General features: G+C 37.4%; 1 protein-coding gene across 2 annotated transcripts; it reads right to left on the reverse strand.

Moving 5' to 3' along the window:
- Positions 1 to 2,224: 2,224 nt before the first annotated feature.
- On the reverse strand, positions 2,225 to 3,638 carry LOC102917567 (olfactory receptor 7E178). 2 transcript variants are annotated; one of them, XM_042282096.2, is made up of 2 exons: positions 3,615 to 3,638; positions 2,225 to 3,428 (listed from the first exon to the last, which is right to left on the reverse strand). In XM_042282096.2, exons 1-2 carry the CDS (start codon positions 3,636 to 3,638, stop codon positions 2,508 to 2,510), a joined length of 945 nt encoding a protein of 314 aa, XP_042138030.1. In that variant the 3' UTR covers positions 2,225 to 2,507. The 2 variants fall into 2 exon arrangements, with proteins under 2 accessions (XP_042138030.1, XP_006987110.2); XM_006987048.3 differs by lacking the exon at positions 3,615 to 3,638 and having other exon boundaries at positions 2,225 to 3,451.
- Positions 3,639 to 25,039: the final 21,401 nt, after the last annotated feature.

A 25,039-nucleotide genomic window follows, 5' to 3' on the forward strand; every position in this document is an offset into this window, starting at 1 on the left:
TCAACCAATGTTCTCAATGTATTCTTTCTTTTCTCATCAAGTTCATTTCCCTCCACAATGTGTTTTCTTTAAACTTTTTATGTGTGTTTCTGGCTAATTAACTCTCTTTAATGAAATAGACTTTTGGCCATAGTAACAGCAGCAAAATGACAGAAAGCCCTAGACTTCAGTCCTCCACAGAGACACTGACAATAACATACATGTAGCAAATTTCCTTGTGGGAACTCCATGAACTGGTTAAGAAAGGTCAGCGTTTCAGGGAAGTGCAAAACCAATAGCAGTATCACAGTGAATAAGAAAGTTTGTTTCATTTGCCCACCAGAGAGGCTCCCATGCCCAAAAACCAGATGGTAAAATTGGGGGAAAGATTCCAACTCTGAGGTTCTATCTTGGAATGAATAATTAAGGCAAAATACTTGTCTAAATTTTTATCTTTATCTTTTCATTGTGTTCCTAAAGAACTAGTTTTAGTGCTGTATGACTTGAAGCACTGAAATTAATGACAATACATTTGAAATGACAGTACCAGGCCCATAGACAAAACTTCTAAGATATTTTATAAAGCATCAGAGAGAATTCAGTGCCAGGGACAGACAATGGTTGAAACAAAAGATTATGGACTCTTGAGAAGAGAGAGAAGACTCCTTGATTAAAAAGCACATATACCCATTCCTAGAGAAGATAATCATTGGGAAATGTTTGGGAATCACCCAGAGTTTTTAGCCTGTCCATTGATAAAAGTCTTTCCCTGTATGAAGCCAACCTGTAAAACTTGTGAGAATTGGCATTTTTTTAACCTCAACAACAAAATACAAAACATACAAAGGGACAAGAAAACGAAACATGGCCCAACCAAAGAAATAAATTAAATTATAGGCAAGCAGCTCTTCAAATTTCCTTTAAAAAAAAATAGTGATCTATGATTTATTAAACAACAAATTCAAACAGACAAAGGGAGGTCAATAAATGGGGGTGCTACACAGACAAAAATTAGTAAAATGATGTATAAACAAAATGGTACAATCACATATAGATTATTAGAATACAACAATTTTAAAGTTGAGGAACACAATAACCCAATTGAAATGATCAGTAAGGTGTTCTTAATAGATTCTACTAAGCACAAAGAAGAATCAATGACCTTAAGCACAGATTATTTGAAACCATTGAATCAGTGAAGCAAATGAGAAAGAATGAAGAAAAGCAGAGATATATTAATGGAATTATGTGATATAATAAAGCTGAAATGTTTACATTAGGGAAATTCTAAAAGGGTTATAGAGAAAGACAAACATTTTTAAAAACTGAGATGTATAACTTCCCAATTTTTAAAAATGAACTAGCCATATGTATTTTAAAACTCTATAAAGTCTAACAATGTTACCACCCAAGCTCACAATTAGTGTCAAGATCATAGAGAATCCTGAAACCAGCAATGCAATTTTCATTTTATACAAGGAAGTGACTATAAATACATCAGTATATTTTTCAGAATCAACCTTAGGTGCCTTTAAAAATTTGTGTTCAGTCACACACCTTTCAGGAAATCAAAAGCACTGAATAGGAAACACAGGCATCAGTACTTTTAAAGGTTTTTATTTATATCTTTTTTATATTTATTTTATGCATATGAGTGTTGCCTCCATGTAAATTTGTGCACCAAATGCATGTAGTGCCTACAAAGGCCAGAAGGCTGCGCAGGATCTGCTAGAACTCAAGTTACAGACGGTTGTAAGCCACAGTGTGGGTGTTATGAATCATATCCTTTGAAAGATCCCCATAAGCATCAGTAACTTTTATAAATGCCTTGGACAATTTCATAAACACAGGCTTGACTACCAATAACCTACATCCTCGCAGACAACATCTATTGAATAAAAATCAAATCCTTAAGATATAATGTTTTTATTTTGTTCTCTGAGAATTTCATAAATACATACAGTGTATTTTGGTCACATTCACCCTGTGTGCCCCATTCAACTCCTCCTAGATCAACTTCCACTCCCTCCCAATTTCTTGTTCTCCTTTTTAACACACTGAGACCAATAGCATTGCCTATTCATGTCTGGAAGTGAAGTCATCCACTGTAACATGATCAACCTTCCAGGGAAGTAAAAGCAAACACTTGTGGAGCATTTCTGAAGAGACACATAAAGAAGGGTAGAAAAGTACCATTTTTGTTTCTATAAGAGAAAATTGTATATCACACATATTTCACCCAGCATAGTGATCCCATTTAATAAGCACATAATCCCTAGTGCTCGGTGTTTGCCTCTACCAATTAAGAATGGCAGGATGCTAGTTAGAGCATTTTCTTATAATATGGAAGGGAGGAAGAATTTACTGCCTTCCTGCTTTCTAAATATATGAGGAAGAGGGTTGATTTCAATTGTGTCGTTATTAAAGCAATATTAAACAAATGAATATTGCCATGGATATTGTAAGAATTGGGAATTCTGTGAGACAGATTTACAAAAGATACAAAATGAATGGCATAGGTCCTGAGATTAGACTGTTTTTCTGAGGAGCTGCCACATAGCCCTCTTGATGTCCCTATTTCTTAAGCTGTAGATAAAAGGGTTGAGCATGGGAGTTACCACGGTGTACAGTACTGATGCTACTGCACCCTTCCGGGGAGACAATGAGACAGCTGAACTGAGGTATACTCCAAGGCCAGTCCCATAAAATAAGCAAACAACTGACAGATGTGAGCCACAGGTGGAGAAGGCTTTGTACTTCCCACCAGGAGATGGCATTCTAAGAATAGAGGAAACAATTTTATAGTAAGAGAAAAAAATTCCAGAGATAGGAAGAAAGCCAGAGATGGCACCAACAAAATACATGACTATGTTATTAGTAAAGGTATCAGAACAGGCAAGATTGAGAAGTTGAGAAGGATCACAGAAGAAATGAGAAATGTCCACACTCTTGAAGTAGGTAAGTTGTAATACTACTGAATTATGCAGCTGAGAGACCAAAAGGCTGATGAGAACAGACACAAAAACCAACAAGCCACAAAGACGAGGGTTCATAATGACCTGGTAGTGCAAAGGATGGCAGATAGCCACAAACCTATCATAAGCCATCACAGCTAGAAGCAGACTGTCCAAACACCCAAAAAGCATGAAAAAGGACATTTGAGTCAGGCATCCTGAATAGGAGATGGCTCTGGTGTGAGTCTGGATGTCCACTATCATCTTTGGCAGTGTGGTGGAGGTGAAACTGATGTCAGCCAATGATAAGTTAGAGAGGAAAAAGTACATCGGACTGTGGAGGTGTGAATCAGAGCTGACCGTCAGGATGATGAGCAGGTTCCCAAGCATTGTGACCAAGTACATGAACAGGAACAGTGCAAAGAGTATAGGCTGAAGCCGAGGATCATCTGAGAGTCCCATGAGATGGAATTCTGAGACACGTGTTATATTTTTCTCTTTTATATTACTTGGACACCTTTTGAAAACAAACAAGAGGATTGGAGAAAAATAAATAATTAAACCAATACCCAACAATGCTTCTAAATATTCAATGGAAGCAGTTTGATGATAAATTCCACACATTTAATTTCAGGTTCATAAACAGCTCTCAATATTTCTCAGTTTTTATATATTCAATACTAGAATAATTTCATTATTGATCATTTTCTGTTATTTGTCTCATTCTATGTATATCTACTTTAGAGAAACCCAAATGAAATACTACTTTTGAATAGCAAAATCATTCCCTACAAAACTATTACCACAGGAAAATATTCTTTTAAGATAAAATATACAATAAGAAATATCCTTTCCTGATTAAAGTAATATTATTTATATTGAAAGTAATTAATGCAGAGATTGGAGTTATAGGACTTTAATTCCAGCATTTGGGAGGCAGAGGTAGGCAGATCTCTATGAGTTTAAGGCCAGCCTGGTCTACATAGTGAGTTTTAGGACACCCAAGGCAATAGTGAGAGCTTTTCCCAAAACAAAAAAGAGTAATTAGCAGCCCTATTTTATGCACATGTGTGCAAGAATTTCCCATATGGAACTTGAGAAGAAAAGATTTAGTGGGAGAGAAAAGAGAATAAGAAGAAAATGGGAGGGGAGCAAAGTAAATGAAATCCATTGAACAAATAAATGTATGACACTGTCAAGCAGTTTTAAAATTTTAAAGAACTAATTTTAAGGCAAAAATAAAACTTTAGTTAGACATTATCAAAAAATGTCAAATTTATCAAGGTATGAAAGATGAAAGTTTCATAAGTTGCATTGAAGTTAAGCAGGACCAACAAGATGTTAAAGGCCACATTGCTCATAAGAGTTCATTCTTTAAACATGAAATAAAAGTAAAATTTTCAAAGCATCTGATATTCTTTAACAGGACATGTTATTTAAGAACTGAAATTGGGTCCTTAGTCCACATTCTTTATGGAATATGGCATGTTTATAGTTTTAAAATTAAAACAGCTATATATACAGGCCCATTTTAGCATATGGGAACCTTAAGTACAAATCTTGACATATTATTCATGTAAAGCCCAAGAGTGAAATATAATAGGAATGAGCATGGATGTCACAGAGAAAATTAGATGTCAGAGTTTTTTTCCATATAACAAATTCTATTCATCTACCTATGTTCAAATTTGCATCACTTAAAGCTTTATGAAATAAGGTCATTCCCTCAACTCATTATAATAATGTGTCTGATATCAATATAAATGTGAAAGTAAATGATAACTAACAGAACTGTGATAATGTATATTTTTTAAATTTTCTGTATATGTTTCCACATGCATTATCTACTTCAGCATCATATCTATAAGCAAAGAAGAATTATTTTTTAAAAAGAATTCTCTCCAACATAGAATGCTAAACAGTATAATTGCTGAACTATGTTATGTAGATTCTAAATTAAAGTTAAAAGTTCATAATCAGAAAACATTTTATGTGTCAGTTATCTTTACAGATTTTCATCATTTTTGTGTCTTGACTCTAATCCTTAATGGAAAAACATACACTAAATGTGTGGCCATCCTGTTGCTGAAAATACTATGCAATCTGGTCTCAGGACATGGAGAAATCAAGTTGGTACTGGCCAAGAAGTTTGCTCCCTAATGGCTAGCTTGCATAGTCCAGGATGGTGTTATGCAGGCTGCTGCGGTGGGAGGGGGTGTCATCAACAGTCTTACCCAGCTATGAATCCTATGAGCTACAATAATCACCGTACGACTAGATATGCCTGTGGGTGTTGTTGTGGCACAAATGGTCTGGGAGTAAATTAATGGCTTTCTGATTGGATTTAAGGTCTCCTCCACAGTGGAAAAAAAAACATATGCCTGGTACTAGAAATCTGGCCAAGAACCCATTATTGCAGAGCTCACAGGCCCCAGAGGTGAACCTGCTAGTAGTATTTTGTAAAATGGACATGGTATCAAGTTATCCTCTAAATTTGTATCTCTATGTCCATAGATTAGTGAAGCTCTCAGACCTCATCAAAGAACTTTTTGTGCAGAGGATGGTGATTAAGACAAAAATTCACAACTGTCAAAGTGCAGAAAACAAGTTTCTTCAGGGTGCTCAGCCACAAATGAGACATCTGTATTACGCTCCCTCCCCAAGGGTCAGGGACCATTGCAGAAGAGGGAGCAAAAAGATTGTAATACCCAGGGATTGGTGGGGACCAGACTAAAACAGTGTCTTCTGAACACAACAGAACTACTGCACTCATGGACTCACAACAACTGTTGTCTACACAAAATCAAGAGTCAAAATTCCAGCGTAGAGGAAACAGGGACTCACAGACTCTTCCCCAGCCCAAACTGAGGAGCTATTGACAATCACTGGCTTCTGGAGGAGGAAAAGTCAGTATTCTTTCTTTTTATTAAAAATAGATTCTCCTCTCATACAGTACATCCCAACCATAGTTTTCCCTCCTCCACTCCTCCTAGCTCCTCCACACCTCCCCTCTCCTCTAGATTCACTCCCTGTATGTTTCCTTTTCAGAACAGATCAGGCCTCCAAAAGATGACAGCCAAACAGGACAGAACAGGATGCAATAAGACAAGAAAAAGCCCTCCTACTGAGGTTGAACAAGGCTTCTTCAAGAGTGTGTATTGACTAGTCTTTATGTCAACTTGGCAATGTAGCTAGAGTTTTCCTCTCCGGGTCCCACCAAGCCCTGGCAGTCCCATAGCACACTTATAAAATAAACATATAGACGCTTATATCATTTAAACTGCTCGGCCATTAGCTCAGGCCTACCATTGTCTAGCTCTTACTCTTATACTCAGCCCATTTCTGTTAATCTATATGTTGCCACATGTTCTGTGGCTTTACCTGTTGCCTTTACATGTTGCTCCCTGGGTTGCAGGCTGGTGTCTCCTGACTCAGCCTTCCTGTTCCCAGAATTCTCTTCTCTACTTGTCCCACCTATACTTCCTACCTGCCTACTGGCCAATCAGCATTTTATGGCACAAGTTCAGCCATCTGGGGAAAAGAAACATCAATTGAGAAAATGCCTGCCACATTGGCCTGTAGACAAGTCTATGGAACATTTTCTTGATTAATGATTGATGTGGGAGGGCCCAGCCCACAGTGGGGGTAATGTTAACCTCAAGACAGTTATCCTGTGTTGTATAAAGAAGCAGTGTGAGCAAGCTATGAGAAGTAAACCAGTAAGCAATATCCCTCCATAACATCTGCTTCAGTTCCTGGCTCCAAGCTCCTTCCCTGACTTTCCTTAGTGATGTCCTGTAAGCTATAAAGTAGAATAAATATTTCCCTCCCCACATTGCTTTTAGCTATGGTCATTACTCTGACAACAGAAACCCCAACTAAGACAAGTTTAGTTCCTGGTCAGCTAGCTAATCATGCTCCAATAAATGACTCAATACCTACATATTAGACATGTTGGGTTATTAAAAAGAAAACAAGGACATCAAGTTAAGGTAGGAGGGTAGAGAGGTAGGGTTAGATCTGAAAGGAATTAGTGGAAGAAGTAATGGTGGTTATCTTATTTAGGTTTTCTCTTGCTGTGAAGAGATACTGCGACCATGGCAACTCTTTTTTGTTGGTTGTTGTTGTTGTTGTTGTTGTTGTTGTTGTTGTTTTTCGAGACAGGGTTTCTCTGTGTAGCTTTGCGCCTTTCCTGGAACTCACTTGGTAGCCCAAGCTGGCCTCGAACTCACAGAGATCCGCCTGGCTCTGCCTCCCAAGTGCTGGGATTAAAGGCATGTGCCACCATCGCCCAGCCGGCAACTCTTATAATGGAAAACATTTCACTGGGGGCTGGTTTGCAGTTCAGTGGTTCCATTGTCATGGTGGGGAGCAAGGCAGCATGCAGGCAGACATGGTGCTGGAAAAGTAGCTGAGAATTCTACACCCAGATCCTCAGGCAGAAAGAAGGAAGAGCGAGCCACTGGGCCTAGGTTGAGCTTCTGAAACCTCAAAGCCCACCCCTGTGATACACTTCCTCCAACAAGGCCACAATTCCTGATAGCGCAATTTCCTATGAGACTATGGGGGCCATTTTCATTCAAACCAATACAGGTAGATATGATCAAAATACATTAAATTCATGTTTAAAAATTAATGAAAGTATTATATTTAATTTTTTAATAAAAATTCAAGAGATAGATTAATAAATACATAAATAAAACTCATTTAATCATTAAAAAAATATTAGTTTTCTTCAATGCAATTTCACTGGGTATAATAATCACACTTAAGGGTAGAGCCCATGTTCCGCAGTAGACAGCCAACATGAAACAAAATCAATGATATTTTTGAGACTTTTTGTCTCATATTACTTTGGGCATTTTTCATCTTATTGATCTTTTTGCTTATATATTATGGTTTCTAGTTTTGTGTTTTATGGGGGGTGTATTTCTTGTGAGGTTTTTTTAATTCTGGTCTAGTTTTATTTGCCATTTGTTTTCTAGAGAGAAAGAGAAAATAATGGTATGGAATTGGGTGGATGGGGAATTGGATGGGTGAGTGGAGAGATCTAGAAGGTGTTGGGGGAAAGGAAACCATGATCAGAATATATTATATGGAAAATTTTTCTTTAAGCAAAAAATATTAGGACGTCCCAAAAAGCCAGAGAAGGAAAAGTATAATAGTGACAGACATATCCCACCACTTGAGAAAATGACTTCATAGAGGCAGATTTTTTATCTATGCCTTGGTGAGTGACATCATTAGGGAACAGAAAGTCAGTCTTTATCTTTTTTTATTTTTTGAGATTATAACATATTTAGATTTCTCCCTTCCCTTTTCTTCCTCCAAGCTCTCCCCTATACCCCTCCCCACTCTCCTTCAAATTCATGGCCTCTTTTCATTGTTATTGCATGCATATATGTACACACATATACACACATATATATGTGTGTGTTCCTAAATTTAACATACTCATCTGTGTACTTTTACTTATATGTACAAAAACATACATACAAATCTTCTTTTATTTTTCTGTTATTGCTGTGTCTGTTTTATCTTTTTTATTTCTATTTTACTTCATTCCTCCCTTCTTTTATATTTTTCTTTTTATACATTTATGTTTTTCTTTTTTCTTTCCCTTCTTTATAGAACTTTTATGGGGATTGCTTAAATCATGATGACTAAATTAGACAAAGCCATGCAAATACATGTAAAATTTACCATAGTTTTTCTCCTGTTCTCTTCTCTTCACAGTTGTACTTCTCTTATTTAATATCTAATTTTTGAGCAAACTCTGTCCTTTGTCCTTTGCCCTTCCCTTCTCTTCTCTTTGCTTCCTTTCTTCTCTCTCTCTCTCTCCCCCTTCCACTCACTTCTCCTTTTTTCTCCTCTCTTCCCCTCTGCTCTCCTCTCCTCCTTTTTCCCCTCCTCTTTTTTTGAGACAGGCACTCCCATAGTATTTATGCTGGCCTGAAGCTGAAGATCTCATTGCCTCAGCCCCCTGAGTCCAGGGATTGCTTTAGGTTGTCTGATTGCATTTCTCTTCTTGTTTCTCTTCTCACTCTATCTTTAGCTGGAGCTGACTCATCTACTCACTTTATTGTTTCCTCCCTTGTATATTCTTTTCCCTTTTCTACTTCTCTAACAGTAATAACTTAACTTACTCTGCTTATTTTCTTTTCATTCTCACACTTTTAACTGATATCTGAGTATGCATAGTACTAGTCTCATTTTTTTATTCAAAAGTTACTAAAATTAAAATTTTCAATTCACTATTACTATATTTTCATAGATGTGATAGCTAGCTCACTTAGCATTCTATGCTTGGAATAGCACTGATAACCATGGTGAGTGCCCCAAGTGTGCCATGCCATCTGAAGACTTGTCTACTGAGCTACAACCTCATCCCAGTGGGAAGAAATTTCTTCTCACTGTTACTGCAACAAAATTCTACTTGACCATTGGAAATACTTCAACTAAAAGGATACAGAAAGTTTACAAAATCCAGCCAATAACATAATCTAAGGTGCACATGCCCAAATGCAGAAACATAAAACATATAAGAAATCAAAACAACACAACTCTGAAAATTATGAATTCCACAGAGTGGGTTCCAATGAGATTAAAGTATATGAAATCCCAGGCAAAGAATTCAGAAAATGATCATAAGAAGATTCATAAAAATCATAGAAGATGTGAATAAGTTCTTGAATAAATTAACAGTATAACTAACTGAATGAAAGCTAAATACAATATATGAAATAATTTTCAAAATTGAAATAAAAGTGCTGAAAAGTCAAATTGAAAATTTGAAATGAGAAGCTCAGTAAGTTAAATTTTAAAACCCTTAAAGTCTCACCAATACAATGGATCAAGTGGAAAACAGAATATCAATGGTTGAAGACAGAATAAGTGAATCATAAACATAACAAAAAAGTATAAAAAGAACATAAAATCTGAAGAGCACTATTAAAAGACAAAACTGATGAATCATGGGCATATAAGAAGTATAAACTAAAGGTATAGAAAATACATTTGGCCGGGCGGTGGTGGCACACGCCTTTAACCCCAGCACTCGGGAGGCAGAGGCAGGTGGATCTCTGTGAGTTCCAGGCCAGCCTGGTCTACAGAGCAAGATCCAGGAAAGGCACAGAGAAACACTGTTTCAAAAAAACCGAAAAAAAAAAAGAAAATACATTAAATAATATTAGAGCAGAAATTTTCCAAATTAATAGAAAGTAATGCATCCTGCCTAGATGGCCAGGAACCAGAGACTGGACAGCCCAGAGACCCAGGCTAGAACCAAACATGACTAGGAAAAAAAAAATTCAATGAAATTATTACAAATGATGTTCTGATAGATTGAGGCTTAGCTCAGTTGTAATCAGAAAGGTGTCATCCAGCAAATGAAGCAAGCAGATACAAAGAGCCACAGCCAAACACCAGGCAGAGTCAAGGGAACTGCACAATAGAGGGAGAGGAAGGATTGTAGGATGCAGAAGGGTTGAGGACACCATGAGAAGAAAGCCCACATAATCAACTAAGCAGGGCTCATGCGAGATCACAGAGACTGAAGTGACAATCACAGAGCCTGTATGGGGCTGAGTTAGGTCCTTTGCATATAAGTTATGATTATGTAGCTAGATGTTCTTGTATAACTCCTAATAGTGGGATTGGGGATGTTGCTGACTCTTTTGCCTGCTCTTAGGATCCTTTTCCTCCTACTGGGTTGCCTCACATCCAGCCTTGATATGAGGGTTGTGCTTAGTCTTTTTTTTTTTTTTTTTTTTTTTTTTGGTTTTTTCGAGACAGGGTTTCTCTGTGTAGCTTTGCGCCTTTCCTGGAGCTCACTTGGTAGCCCAGGCTGGCCTCGAACTCACAAAGATCCGCCTGGCTCTGCCTCCCGAGTGCTGGGATTAAAGGCGTGCGCCACCACGCCCGGCGCTTAGTCTTATTGTAACTTCTTATGCCATGTTGGTTGATATCCCTGGGAGACTTGTTATTTTTTAAAGGAAAATGGAGAAGGAGTTGATCTGGCATAGAGGAGAAATGAGGTGGGCGGGGGACTGGGAGCAGTAGAGGAAGGGGAAACTGTAGTCAAGATGGAGTGTATGAGAGAATTTTTGCAGAAAGGAAGGAAGGAAAGAAGGAAGACAGATGATAGATTAGATAGATAGATAGATAGATAGATAGATAGATAGATAGATAGATAGATAGATAGATAGATATAGATATAGATAGATAGATAGATGATAGATAAATAGATAGATAGATACATAGATACATAGATAGATACATGATAGATGATAGATACATACATACATATATACATACATACATACATACACCCAAATCCAAACTGCAAAGACAGGAACAAAATTTCCTCATATAATATACTTTAAAAACTAAGTGTACATAATAAATAAAGAACATTGAAAGCTGGAAGAGAAAAAAAGTCAAATTTAAAGGCAAAATTATTAAATTAACAACATATTTGAAAAATTCCAAAACTAAGAGATAAAAAATGATGTATTCAAGCTTTAAATGACAATCACTGCAATCCAAATCACTGTAGCCAATGAAGCTATCCTTCCCGGTTAAAGAACAAAGAATCCTTCTATGATAAATGCAAACTAAAAGAATTTATGATCACTAAACCAAAATTCCAAAAAGATATGAAGAGAATACTCAGTAGAGGAAATTCAAATGACTGAGAAACACTTAAAGAAATGTTCAGTATCTTTATCAATCAGGAAAATACAAATCAAAATTACTTTGAGATTTCATCTTATACCTGACAGAATGGCTAATATCAATAACACAGTGGCTAATATCAATAACACAAGCTCATACTAGCAAGAATTAAAATGAGCAGAACACTCATCCATTGCTGATGGGAGTGCAAATTTGTACAACCTCTATAGAAATCAGTGTAGCAGTTCCTTGGGGAGATGGGAATTGATCTACCTCAAGATCCAGCTACACCATTCTTAGGCATATACCCAAAGGACCTTCACTTCACCACAAAAACACTTGCTCAACCATGTTCATTGCTGCTCTATTCACAATAGCCAGAAACTTGAAACAATCTACATGTCCCTGAACAGAAGAACTGATAAAGAAAATGTGGTACCTTTATACAATAGAGTGTTATTCAGCTGTTTAAAAATCACAACACAAAAGTTGCAGGCAAATGGAAGGAACTAGAAAAAAATCATTGTGAATAAAGTAACCCAGAGTCAGAAAGATAAATATGGTATGTATTCTCTTATATGAGGTTATTAACCATTAAGTAAATTAAAACCCATAGTCACAAGGAGGTTTTATATATAAAGGAAGGGACTAGGGAGACACATGGATCTCCCTGGGAGGGGGAAATAGAATAGATTTTGTGGATGCACTGGGTAAATAAGAATGGGAGGGACAAGTGGGGAGGGAGAGAGGAAATGGGGTTACGGTATGGAATGCAGGGCGACACAGCTAGAATTTGGGTGCATTAGAATTTGGGTGTTATGGAAAATAAGTGCAGCAGAAACTTCCTAAAATATATGAAGACAATCCTAACAAAGTTTCCAGAAAATGGAGACAGAATTCCAGCTGACCATTTCTCGCCACCAAGCAAAATTTCCAGTATAGGGACTAAGTTACATCCAATTTAGTTGTTGGCCAATGGGGCCCCTTGGAAATTCCCAAATAACCCAGACTGTTTCCAGGACAAAAGTTTCTCTCTCCAAACTAATAGCAAGACCCCATTGCTGAAGATAACACCCACACAACTCAATGAAGATTGAGAGGTCAAGCTAGTGCCTATATAGAACTTTAACTCCTACCTTCTAGTGTCTTTGGTAAGGGAAGATACTCATAAGACTGCCAAAAGAAAAATGTAAACACCAACCCAACCTCAAAACCTTTGACCTACAATCTTTCCTGCCTGCAAGACATGCTAGGGTAATGGTTTCACAAAGCTTGTGGATATAACCAAGCAATGTCTGACTTGATTTAAGGCTCAATCTACAACATGGAACCCATACCCAACACTGCTTGAATGATAAAAACCAGACTTTAGATAACCCAGAGATCTATGGTAAAACTAAATACTACTGGTCTAAAAAAAGTAACAATAAAATGACTCCTAATGATATTCTGCTCAACTCATAGATCAGTGTGTGATTCAGCCATCATCAGAGAAGGTTCTTTCTGTTGCAGGATATTTCATCACACTGTGAACCCCAAGATTGAATTAATTAAATAAAATCAACCATAGGTCAAGAGGAGGAGCAAGCAACAAGTTGATTGGAAATAACCATAGAGTGTGAGGGGAAGTTGGGAGGTCAGAGAAAGAGAGGCACAAGAAGTAGAAGGGAGGAACATTCAGTTGGAGTTTTGATTTTAGACAAAGTAAGAGAACCTCTTTCTGAGATGATGGCTGAGGAGGAAGGTCAACTGGCTGCTTTCTCTGCCTCTCTAAGCTTGTAGGTTTTTACCTCAGCATCTGGCTCCCAAGTCTTTATTGGTAAAATAAGAGGATAGAGACTTCATTAAAACAGCATTTGTCTCCCTACAGGGAGGTGGCTGAAGAGGTGGCAGGACCACAGGATGCAAAGCCCCCACCCACCCACCCCCGCAGCCCATGGCCTTAGCAGCAAGGTCTAGACAGCAGCTGAGGCAGTGGTAGGATCAGGTGTAGCCACTGAGAAGCAGAAATAAAACAATATACTCCTGCAGTAGATGGGAACAAATACAGAGACCCACACCAGACATAACGAGAGAGAGAGAGAGAGAGAGAGAGAGAGAGAGAGAGAGAGAGAGAGAGAGAGAGAGAGAGAAACCACCTTGGGAACACACAGCTCTAAATGCCATATCTCTGTCAAATCCCCCCCACCTAAGAGCCCAGGGAACCACAAGGAAGAGGAGGCAGTAAGAGTGTAAGATCCAGAGGGGATAGAGAGCACTAGGAGAACAAGGCCCTTAAAATCAACTGAGCAAAGCCCATATGAACCCATAGAGACTGAATTAATCAGCATAGGGCCTGTACAGGTCTGAACTAGGTCCACTGCACATATATTATAGCTTTCAATTTAGTATTTTTATGGGACTGCTGAGTGTGTGAACGGGCAGGTCCCTGATTCATGTGCCTTCTCTTAGAGCCCTTCTCCTTCTGTTGGTTTGCCTTGTCTAACTTCAATGTGATGGTTTTTGTTTTATCTTTTTATAATTTATTTGTTATGTCTGATTGTTATCTATTAGAAGCCTGTTGCTTTCTAATGAGAGACAGAAGGGAAATGGATTCTGATGGGAAGGGAGGTGGGAAGGAACTAGAAAGAGTTGAGGGAGGAAAAACTGTAACCAGGATATATTTTAAGGGATATTATAAGAATAAAAACGAAAATGAAATAAAATAGGGCCAATGAGATGTCTCATTGGTTAAAGGTACTTGTTGCCAAGCCTGACAAAGTTTGATCCCTGATACCAGCATGGTAGAAAGAGAAAACTGATTCGTGCAAGTTGTTCTCTCTCTCTCTCTCTCTCTCTCTCTCTCTCTCTCTCTCTCTCTCTCTCTCTCTCTCTCTCTCACACACACACACACACACACACACACACACACACACACACACACACACCATGGCAATGCACATCCAGACCCACACAAGTCAATAAATGTAATTTTTAAATAAAATAAAAATAACTTTTGACAAAGAGAAAAACAAAAAAAGAACCTGAAAGTGGAAATAGAATTAGAATCAATAAAGAAAATCCAACCTGAGGGACTTCTGAACTTGAACGCTCTTGTTATCTTACCATGATAAATGAAGACCCCATGGGAATAGGAAGAAGCAGAGTGCTAAAGAGGTCCCGAGAAATCCACAAAGATACCTCCACTATAGACTACTGGCAATGGTCGAGAGACAGCCCGAACTGACCTACTCTGGTGATCAGATGGTCAAACACCCTAATGTCGTGATAGAACTCTCATCCAGTGACTGATGAAAGCAGATGCAGAGATCCATGGCCAAACCCCAGGTGGAGCTCCAGGAGTCCAATCAGCGAGAGAGGAGGGATTATATGAACTAGAGATATTGAGACAATGATTGGAAAAGCACAGGGACAAATAGCCAAACTAGTGGAAACACATGAACTATGAACCAATAGCTGAGGAGCCCCCATGGAACTGGACCAGGCCCTCTGGATAAGTGAGACAGTTGATTACCTTGATCTGTTTAGGAGGCCCCCAGGCAGTGGGATCAGTTTTATATCTTGATCTACTTGGGAGGCCCCCTGTCAGTAGGATCAGAATCCATCTCTGGTGCATGAGAGGGCTTTTTGGAGCCCACTACCTATAGTGGGACACCTTGTGCAGCCTTGAGGCTGGGGGAAGGGATTGGACTTGCCTCTACTGGATGTGCCTCTCTATGGGAGGCCCTGCCTTCTTGTGGGTGGAAGGGGAAAGCTGAGGAAGTGAGAGGAGGAAATAGGGGGATCTTTGATTGGTGTGTAAAATGAATGAAAATTTTTCTTAATAATAATAATTTTAAAAAATAAAAATAAAATAAAATAAAAATATACCTCAAAATCTAGCTACAGTGCTCTTAGGTATATACCCAAGGATGCCTCACCCTACCATAACCATAGCATTGCTGCTCTATAGTAGCCAGAAATTGGAAACAACCTAGATGTCCCCCAACAGAAGAAAGGATAAAGAAAATATGCTACATTTACACAAGAGTGTTACTCAGCCATTAAAAGAAATGAAATCATTAAATTCACAGGCAAATGGATGGAACTAGAAAAAAAACATCCTGAGTGAGGTATCTCAGACTCAGAAAGACAAATATGATATGCATTCAAGTCCATGTGGATATTACCCTCTAAGTTAATGATAATCAAGCTACATTCTATAGAACCACAGAGGTTAAGTATAGAGTAACGGACTTTGGACATTAACCAAACTTGACATCTCTTGTCACCAAATGAAGCTTCCAGTACTGGGAATGGGTTATATCTAATTGAATTGTTGACCAAAGGAATTCCATGGGAACCCCAAACAATCTAGGCTGCTGCCAAGGCTATAGGTTACTCTCCACAAACTGAGGACAAGGCCCTGTTCCTGAAGACAACACCTAACGCAACTCACTGAACACAGAGAAGTTGAGCTTGTAGTACCTACCTAGAACCTTTACCCCTGTGAGCTAGTGTTCTTGGTAATGGAAGGTACTGTACACACTACCAAAGAAAAGACACAACACTAACCCATCCACAAATCCTTTAATCTAAAAGTGTCTGGTATGCAAGATATGTAAGTGAAATGGTGGCACAAAGCTTGTGAGAGTAACCTACCAATATCTGATTTGATTTAATGCACCCTCCACAAGATGAAACCCATACTTGACACTGCTTGGGTGATCAAGAATCAAAAACTAGGTAGTCTAGGAACCTAGGGGGAAACCAAATGCTACTATTCTACTAAAGAACCATAGCAATAAAATTGCTCCCAATGACATTCCGCTATACTCATCTATCACTCCCTTGTTCAGTCATCAGAGAAGGTTCCTCTTGCAGAAGATGGGGACAAGTCAGATACACACAGAGTGTGAGAGACTTTGGAACCCTCATCCATAAACAGAATGCCTCCATCAAATCCCTCCCCTCAAGGGTCAGGGAACCCTGTGGAAGAGGAGGCAGAATGAGTGTACAAGCCAGAGGAGAGAGAGGACACCAAGGTAACAAAACTTTTTAAACACAACACAACCAATGTACACAGGAACTCACACAGACTGAGGCAGATTGCACAGGGCGTCCAAGGGCCTGTACCAATGGGGTCCTAAAGCTCAAAGGGGAAGTTAACACAGGCCCCCATATTTAACAGAAATTATCCCCAATGATATCCACTTGCAAATGAAAATTTGGTTTTCTCCAAGGCAGTCTCACCAGGTAGACCACATGCCCAGAAGCAGAGGGCCAACAGAAAATGATTTGAATAGCATCTTCAAGACATCTTTGAAGGTTCTTTGTCTCATTGTGTCATATCAGGAGATTTTTTTGCTTTTTTTAACCCTACAGGTTCTTTGTATATATATATACTTCCCATTTTATGTTTTTATGGAATTCCTGAGTATGCAAACAAGAGTGCTTCTGAGTTTATATATGTTTCTTGGGCCTTTTCATGGGCTCTTTCACTTCTGTTAGTTTTGTCCTATTCCAAATTGTTTGCCTTTGTTCTATTATATTATATTGTATTGTATTATATTATATTACATTATATTTGTTATATTATTACATATTCCCTTAGAAACCTGTTTGATTTCTAATGAGACACAGAAATGAGATGGATATGGATGGAAGAGACAAAAAATAATTACTTGATGATGCAACTCAAAAATTTGGAAAAACAAGAACAAACCAAACCCAGTGAACATCAAGAAAAAATAAAAATCAAAGTAGAAATTAATTAAATAGAAGAAACAAAGTAAGCAATACATAGAATCAACTATCTAAGAATTGGATCTTTGAGAAGATAAGTTTAACAGATATATGCCCTAACTAACCAAAATCGAAAATAAAGAGTCAAATAAAGAAAATCAGAAATGAACAGGGAACATGACAGCAGACATCAAGTAAATTCAAATATTAAAATGAGGTAAAGATTTCCATAAATGGGGAGGTGAATTGGGGGGGTAGTGGAGAGGCAGGAAGAGGGAAGATAGGGATCTGTGATTAGTATGTAAAATGAATAAAAAATTTCTTAAGAAAAAGAAATCAACATAAAATATGTATATATATATTAAAATGGAATAATTTAAAAACCAATAAGTTGTAAAAACCTAAAAGAAATTGATAAATTTCTAGATTCAGCCATACCATCAAAATTAACCCAAGAAGTCAATAACCTAAACAGACACATACTAAATGAGGACATTGAAATAGTAATAAAAATCCTTACAACTAAAAAAAGTACAAAGCCATTTGGATTCACAGTAAAATTATACCAAACTTTCCAAGATCTACAGCTAACATTCTTAAACTATTTTTAAAAAATTAGAAACAGAAAGATCACATCTAAATGCCTTCTATGAATCCAGAGTCACTGTAATACAAAAATCAGTAAAGACACAGCAAAAAAAACTACAATCTGATATCCCTTTTAAATATAGACTCACAACTGCTCAGTAAAATACCTGCAAAGAAAATTCAAACATATGTTTAAAAGGTTGTATTTTTAAAAACAGCAGGAAGGGGTCACACAATACAACAACTATAAAATGGAAATATATCCATGTTCATGAATTGATAGAATTAATGTTGTAAAATGGCTATTTTACTAAAAACTATTTACAGATTTAATGCAATCCCAATCAAATCTCCATATCATTGTTCATGAATATAGAGAGAAAAACTATCCTAAATTTCACATGGAAACACAAAAGACCCTAGACAGCCAAACACTACAAAGCAAAAGGAACAATGCTGGAAAGATTACCATTCCATAGCTCAAAATATATTGTAAAGCCATAGCAATAAAAACAATATTATAGTGGCACAAAACAGACATGTAGACCAGTGGAGTAACATCCACCATGAAGAAACATAACCTCAGCCATTTAATATGTGAAAAAAGATGCCAAAAACATACTCTAAGGAAAAGAAAACGTATTAGGCAAATGCTCCTGGGAAAACAAGATATCTACATGCAGAAGCATGAAATTGGAGATAGATGATAGATAGATGATAGATGATTAGATAGATAGATAGATAGATAGATAGATAGATAGATAGATAGATGATAGATAGATAGATAGATAGATAGATAGATAGATAGATAGATAGATAGATAGATAGATAGAGATACCCTTGAACAAAACTAACTCAAAATTGATCAAAAATATAAATATGAACCTGAAATACTGAATCTCTTAGAAGAAAACATAGACAGTACCCTACAAGACACAGATGCAGGAAAGGACTTTCTCCATAGGGCTCCATTGTCCAAGATTAAGACCAAGTGACAAGTGAAACTTCATAAACTAAAAATCTTCTGAATGACTAAGGAAATAGATAACCAGGTGAAGAGGAAACCTGTAGAACTAAAGTCTTTGACAACAATACATCTGAGAGGCAAATAATATCCAGAATATACAAAAAAACTCATTCAAAGAAATGGACCTGGGACCTGAACAGAGAGTTCTCAAAAGAACAAAAAAAATATATATATCTAAGAAATATCTCAAGTAATTCTCATTGTCCCCAATAACTAGGGAATTGCAAATCAAAATAACTTTGAGATTTCACGACATACCAGTCAGAATAGCAAAGATCATCCATAAAATGTGGAATAGGATGCACTAGAAAAAGACACTTTCATGGTTAGTGGGACAGCAAACTGATGCAGCCACTATGGAATCAGTATGGAGAATTCTCAAAAATCTGCCATATGATCCAGATATTGGCATATGCCCAAAATACTTACTATCCTATCTCACAGTTACTTGCTCAGCTGTGTTCATTGCTGCTCTATTCACATTATCTACAGAATGGAGACAAACTAAATGCTCTTCAACTTTGGATGGATAATAAAAGTATGGTACATATGCAATGTTCAATACTATTCAGCTGTAAAGATAAATGAAACCATGATATTTGCAGATAAATGGATGGAATTTGAAGATATTGCATTGAATTGGGTAACACAGATACAGAAAGATAAATATCACATGTTCTCTGTCCTCTCAGTCTCCCAGGTCCCAATCATCAGATGTGAGTACATAACCTGGAGTAGCTGCAAAAACCAGGAAAGCTAAAAGGGATCATCATGTGGATGGAAGAGGCAGGGGACAATAGAGAGGACAGTATCAGGGTACAAATGATGTGAAGAAGGAAATGGATAAAAAAGAGAGCTCTGATTAAGGACTGGGGAGAGATATAAACACAGAAGAAGGGGGGAGAATAATGGTAAGAATGTCTGAAAAAGTCATAAGGAATCATATTTCTAACCATCTACCTAAAAATACCTATAATACACATAAGTCAGTATATAAATATACATACATAATTTAAATGAAAATTTCAAATCTAGACTGATAATGATCCCTTCAAGAGCCAAAGACCATTAAACAAAAAAATCCAACACCAAGTATGAGAAGTTCTCTTCTGAGTTGTTGGTCAATTTGTCCAAGATTCCCAAAACATTTCAGGCTACTGCTATTGCCCTTGATCCGCCCCCCCCAAAGGTGGAGGTAAGTCCCTATTGCTGAAGACAATCATGAACTTCAGAGATAGAGCCCAAAGGCCTCTGAGCTGGAACTTTATCTGAATACCTCCTCCCTAAATCCTAGAAGTGCCATGCAAAGTTACAAGGAAGGAAGCAACCAATAGTCCTATCCAGCTTTAACATCTGTGAACCACAACAAAAACAGTATGGCATAATAACCCTAGGAATGCAGTAGCAACACACACACACACCTTGGTGATATGCAGGCAACCGTGGAATTGGCTTAGCCAGGCTGCCTTGAGAGGCGTGCATCATAGGTCTTTCAGGTTAGAGTCCATGGCTTCTGGAGCACAATGTGCTTTCCAGTTCCTGAAAGACTGATGCACTCCCTCGGGCACTGAATCATTCAGGCCAGTTTTTGTTTCTCTGTATGTTCCCTTAGTAGCCAAGGAAGCACAGAGCCCTGACAGGACAACTAGTCTGAGACATTAAACTTGTGTACCCTATACGGCTTGCAAACTTCATTGTATCCTGGCAACTACAACTGTATTGATCCTTGCAATTGCCATTATAGTCTGTTTATGATAAAGGTATAAAAAGTCTGATTGCTCTCAATAAAATTGTCACAACTTTGGTTGTGCTATGGCACAACCTGGTCTGATTTCATTCCTCAAAGCCATATCAGGTGACTTTGGTTGGTAAGTAAGCACAAGCATTTACAGTGATAACTAAAAACTATCTAATTGCATATAAGACCCACTCAACAAGAGAGAAATCAAACCTGCTAGTGGAAACCTAGCCAACTGCCCATGGCTAGTGAAGTCATGGATTGTGGAGGAGAACCTACAAACAGCACTTTACTAAAGCAGCAGAATCCCTACCTACATTCTAAATATTTGTCTTTATACCCACTGGTAACTGTAGTCCTCACCTCTCATCAATGAAAATTTTCTCTGCAGCAGTCAGAAAAACACAAACAAAATGCAGAGTTGTGAAATCCAGTCAAAATGAATGTAGCTACAACACTGCTCTCGCACCTAGGACTCTGAGATCATTGCAGAAGTAGAAAGATTTTAGTACCAAAGGAACAGAGAGTTTACTGTGAGATTGTATCTTCTAGTAATACAGAAGCTACATCCATAAATTCTCATTTAAGTAACATAAATAAAATAGACTCAAATAAATGATTATTTTTCTGTACTCTTGTTCCTATAGGACATCCTTGAAATAGATGAAAGTCAATATAGGAATATTCTTGTATGTTCATAATACTGGCCACATTCATTGTTAGTGAAAACAAAAAAGACTATTCAATATTAAATGGGGACACAAAAGATGGTCAGTGCTTAGGACGATTGATAGGTTAATAAACCTTAATCTGCTCTTTTACACATTAATAAATGTACCAAATTATCAAAATGAACACATAAATATTTGTATAATTGTGTTATTTTAAAAAATTCATTGTCTTCTGAGTTAAAAGTTTGTATTTGGGTCACTCTTTCATCTGGCTATTCTAACTCCATAAAATTTGTTTACTTTGAATTTGGTTTGGTTTGCCCTGGTTTGCTTTGGTATTTTATTTATTTTTATTATTATTATTATTAATTATTATTATTATTACTGAAAGTCAAGCACAGAAGACAACGCTATTAAGTCAATTTTCCACTTCTAACTATATGTGGGTTCTTGAAATCAAACTCAGATCATCAGACTTGATGACAAGTTCTGACAAACAGAGCCATCTCATAGTCCCTGGTTTAGTTTTTTGAAATAGGTTCTTGCTATACAGCCCAAGATGCCCTCAAATTGTCAATTCTCCTGTCTCAGCCTCCCAAAATGTTAGGACTACAAGCATGTACCACCAATTCCAAACTTTTTCCTTTCATGATGAAGCAACAATGCCACCTAATTTCTGCTGCATCCACTTTCTCCCAAGGGTCTCACCAGACTGTGTCATCTCTATGCTGGGGCATGATAAAGGAGTGACGATCCATCATTTCTCCCATGTCTGGTAAGTGTTTGAGAGTCAGATTCTATCATCAGACCTGGCAAGAAGACAGACTTGGGCATGCACTCATGGTGGAAATATTGTCTCTGAAGGAGAAAGATAAGACAGAGCCAAGTGGTCTAGTACCAAAAACTAAACAGCTGGAGGGGCATTAGCTTTTTATTTACAGTTACATAGGCTCGAGAGTTCAATGCACAGAGCTTATAATTAGCCAAATTGGTTCATGTTAGCCCAATCTCTGAGGACTTGTTAGTTCTAATTGAAAGGGGCCATAGAAAAAGTCAGTTCACTTTTTGGGTCTCAAATTTTCACTTCTCAGGAGGAAACTCATCTGTACTCCTCTTTTCTGACTTTCAAAGTTCAAAATCTTTTTTTTTTCAAATTGCCACAAGGCTCGTGGCTTACCAGTATCTTACATCTCACTTTCCATGGTGGTGGCTGGCAGTGTTTCTCTGCCTCAGCCTTCCACTTCCCAGAATTCTCCTCTCTCCTTGTCCTGCCTATACTTCCTGCCTGGCTACTGGCCAATCAGTATTTTATTTATTAACCAATCAGAGCAACACATTTAACATACAGAACACCCCACAGCACTTCCCCTTTTCTTTTTTTTCAAAAAGGAAGGTTTTCACTTTCACATAGTAAAATTACAGATAACAAAACAATTATCAAGCAAGAATTGCAGTTACAATATCTAGTCTATTTATAATATCTAGTCTAGTTGTATTTGGCAAAATTAAAGATGATATCCTATCTATCCTATATTTGTGAGTCCATTGTTTCATATCTAACTTATCTTTTATCATAACTAAGGAAAATCGCCGGGCGGTGGTGGCGCACGCCTTTAATCCCAGCACTCGGGAGGCAGAGGCAGGTGGATCTCTGTGAGTTCGAGGCCAGCCTGGGCTACCAAGTGAGTTCCAGGAAAAGGCGCAAAGCTACACAGAGAAACCCTCTCTCAAAAAACCAAAAATAAATAAATAAATAAAAATAACTAAGGAAAATTATAACTTTGTAGTCTTCAACTACACCAAAGACCTCAGAAGGATATAATATTCAGTGTTCAAAATCTTAATGTAAAATTCAGACTTACAAGGGAAGAATGTTCATGCCATCAACTGTTCTTATCACGTCATTTAAAAGTAACTGATGAAAAACAATGCTGCATGAAATGACATTACTATTGTGAAACACATTGGCAGTATGTAGACTGTGGTATCAGCAGAAACATTATATGAGTAAAACAAATATGCACAGAACAAGAGTCTACTTCAGTCAGTATAAATCCTTGTCACCTTCATGATAGTAGAAAATGTAATCAACATACCTCCAGTTGGCTCCTTAGCCATTCTTGAGATTGGCACAATTTAGATATTGTATTAGTCAATTTTCTGTTGCTAATAACCCAACACAATATAATGAACTATAAAAAGCTGCTTGGTATGGTAGTACATGACCGTAATCTCATCATGTAGGATGAAGGAGCAGAAGGATCAAGAGGTCAAAGCCAGCATGGGCTGTATAATGAGCCTCTTTCTCATAAAATAAATAAATACAATAGAAAATAATATAAAATATAATATAATATAATATAAATATAATAATATATCATATCATATCATATCATGTCATATCATATCATAGCAATGAGATAGCTCAGTGGATAGAAATACTGCCTACTGAGCCTAATAACCTGAGTTCAATCCCTAAGATCCACATGATGAATGGAAAGAACCAACTCCTGAAGGTTATGACCTGTACATGCTCACCATGGTATGTTCATGTACACACACACACACACACACACACACACACACACACACACAAACTGCATAAACTAATTTTTTTAGTTTATTCATATGTGTGTTCTTCCTGTATGTTTGTCTGTCTACCACTCACATACCTGATGCATTCAGAGGCCAGAGACACCTTGGAACTAGATTAGCAAACAGTTGTGAGAGCCCATATGCTGGGAATTAAATCTAGATTTTCTAGAAAAGCAGCCAGTACTCTTAACCAATAAGCCATCTCTCCAACACATGAATGTAATTTTGTGGCTTTTGTTTATTTCTGAGGTTATATTTTAATTACAGCATTTCTCCCTTCCCTTTCCTCCTTCAAAACCCTCCCTGTGCCCCTCCCACTCTACTTCATAGTCATAGTCTCTTTTCTTTACTAGTTGTTATTGCATGTATATATGTATTTCTATACACACATATATAAGAATATATGTATATATCAAATATACATATATACACAAATGCATATGTACATATACATATATTACTAAATATAACCTGTTGAGTCCATATAATGTTTTCAGGGCTAATCATTTGGCAATGAACAACCATTGGTGTGCTCTTCCCTGGGGAGGAGCACCTCTCCCAGTCCAAGATTTACTCAGTTGCCATTAGTTCTTTGTGTAAGGTTAAGGCCTCATGGGCTTTTCCAGACTCAATGTTCATTGGTGTCCTTGTTCAGCTCACATTTGGGTGATCAGGTTGGTGACACTTTATCTTTATAGCTGCTGATATTACTAGGAAATACAATCTCACAGCAAAGTTCCTTTCCACACTCTGGCTCTTAAAATCTTTCCACCTCTCTTCTACTATGTTTCCTGAGCCTTAGGCATGGGAATGTCTTGTAGATGTATCCATTGTGACTGGTCTCCACAACTCTGCATATTGATTGGTTGTAGTTTTCTGTAGCGGTCTTTGTCTGTTGCAAAGAGACATTTCTTTGATGAGGGGTAAAGACTACATGTATCTGCGGGAATAAGGACAAATGTTTATAGATTGTTGTTAAGGATTATGTTGGTTTTTGTAAATTAGTGGTAGATTCTCCTCTAATAACCATGATTTTCTAGCACTGAGTAGTTAGCTAGGTTTCCAGTACCAGGCATTGCATCCATCT

This window comes from Peromyscus maniculatus, chromosome 7 (genome assembly GCF_049852395.1).
Source record: "Peromyscus maniculatus bairdii isolate BWxNUB_F1_BW_parent chromosome 7, HU_Pman_BW_mat_3.1, whole genome shotgun sequence".
Lineage (NCBI taxonomy): Eukaryota > Metazoa > Chordata > Mammalia > Rodentia > Cricetidae > Peromyscus > Peromyscus maniculatus.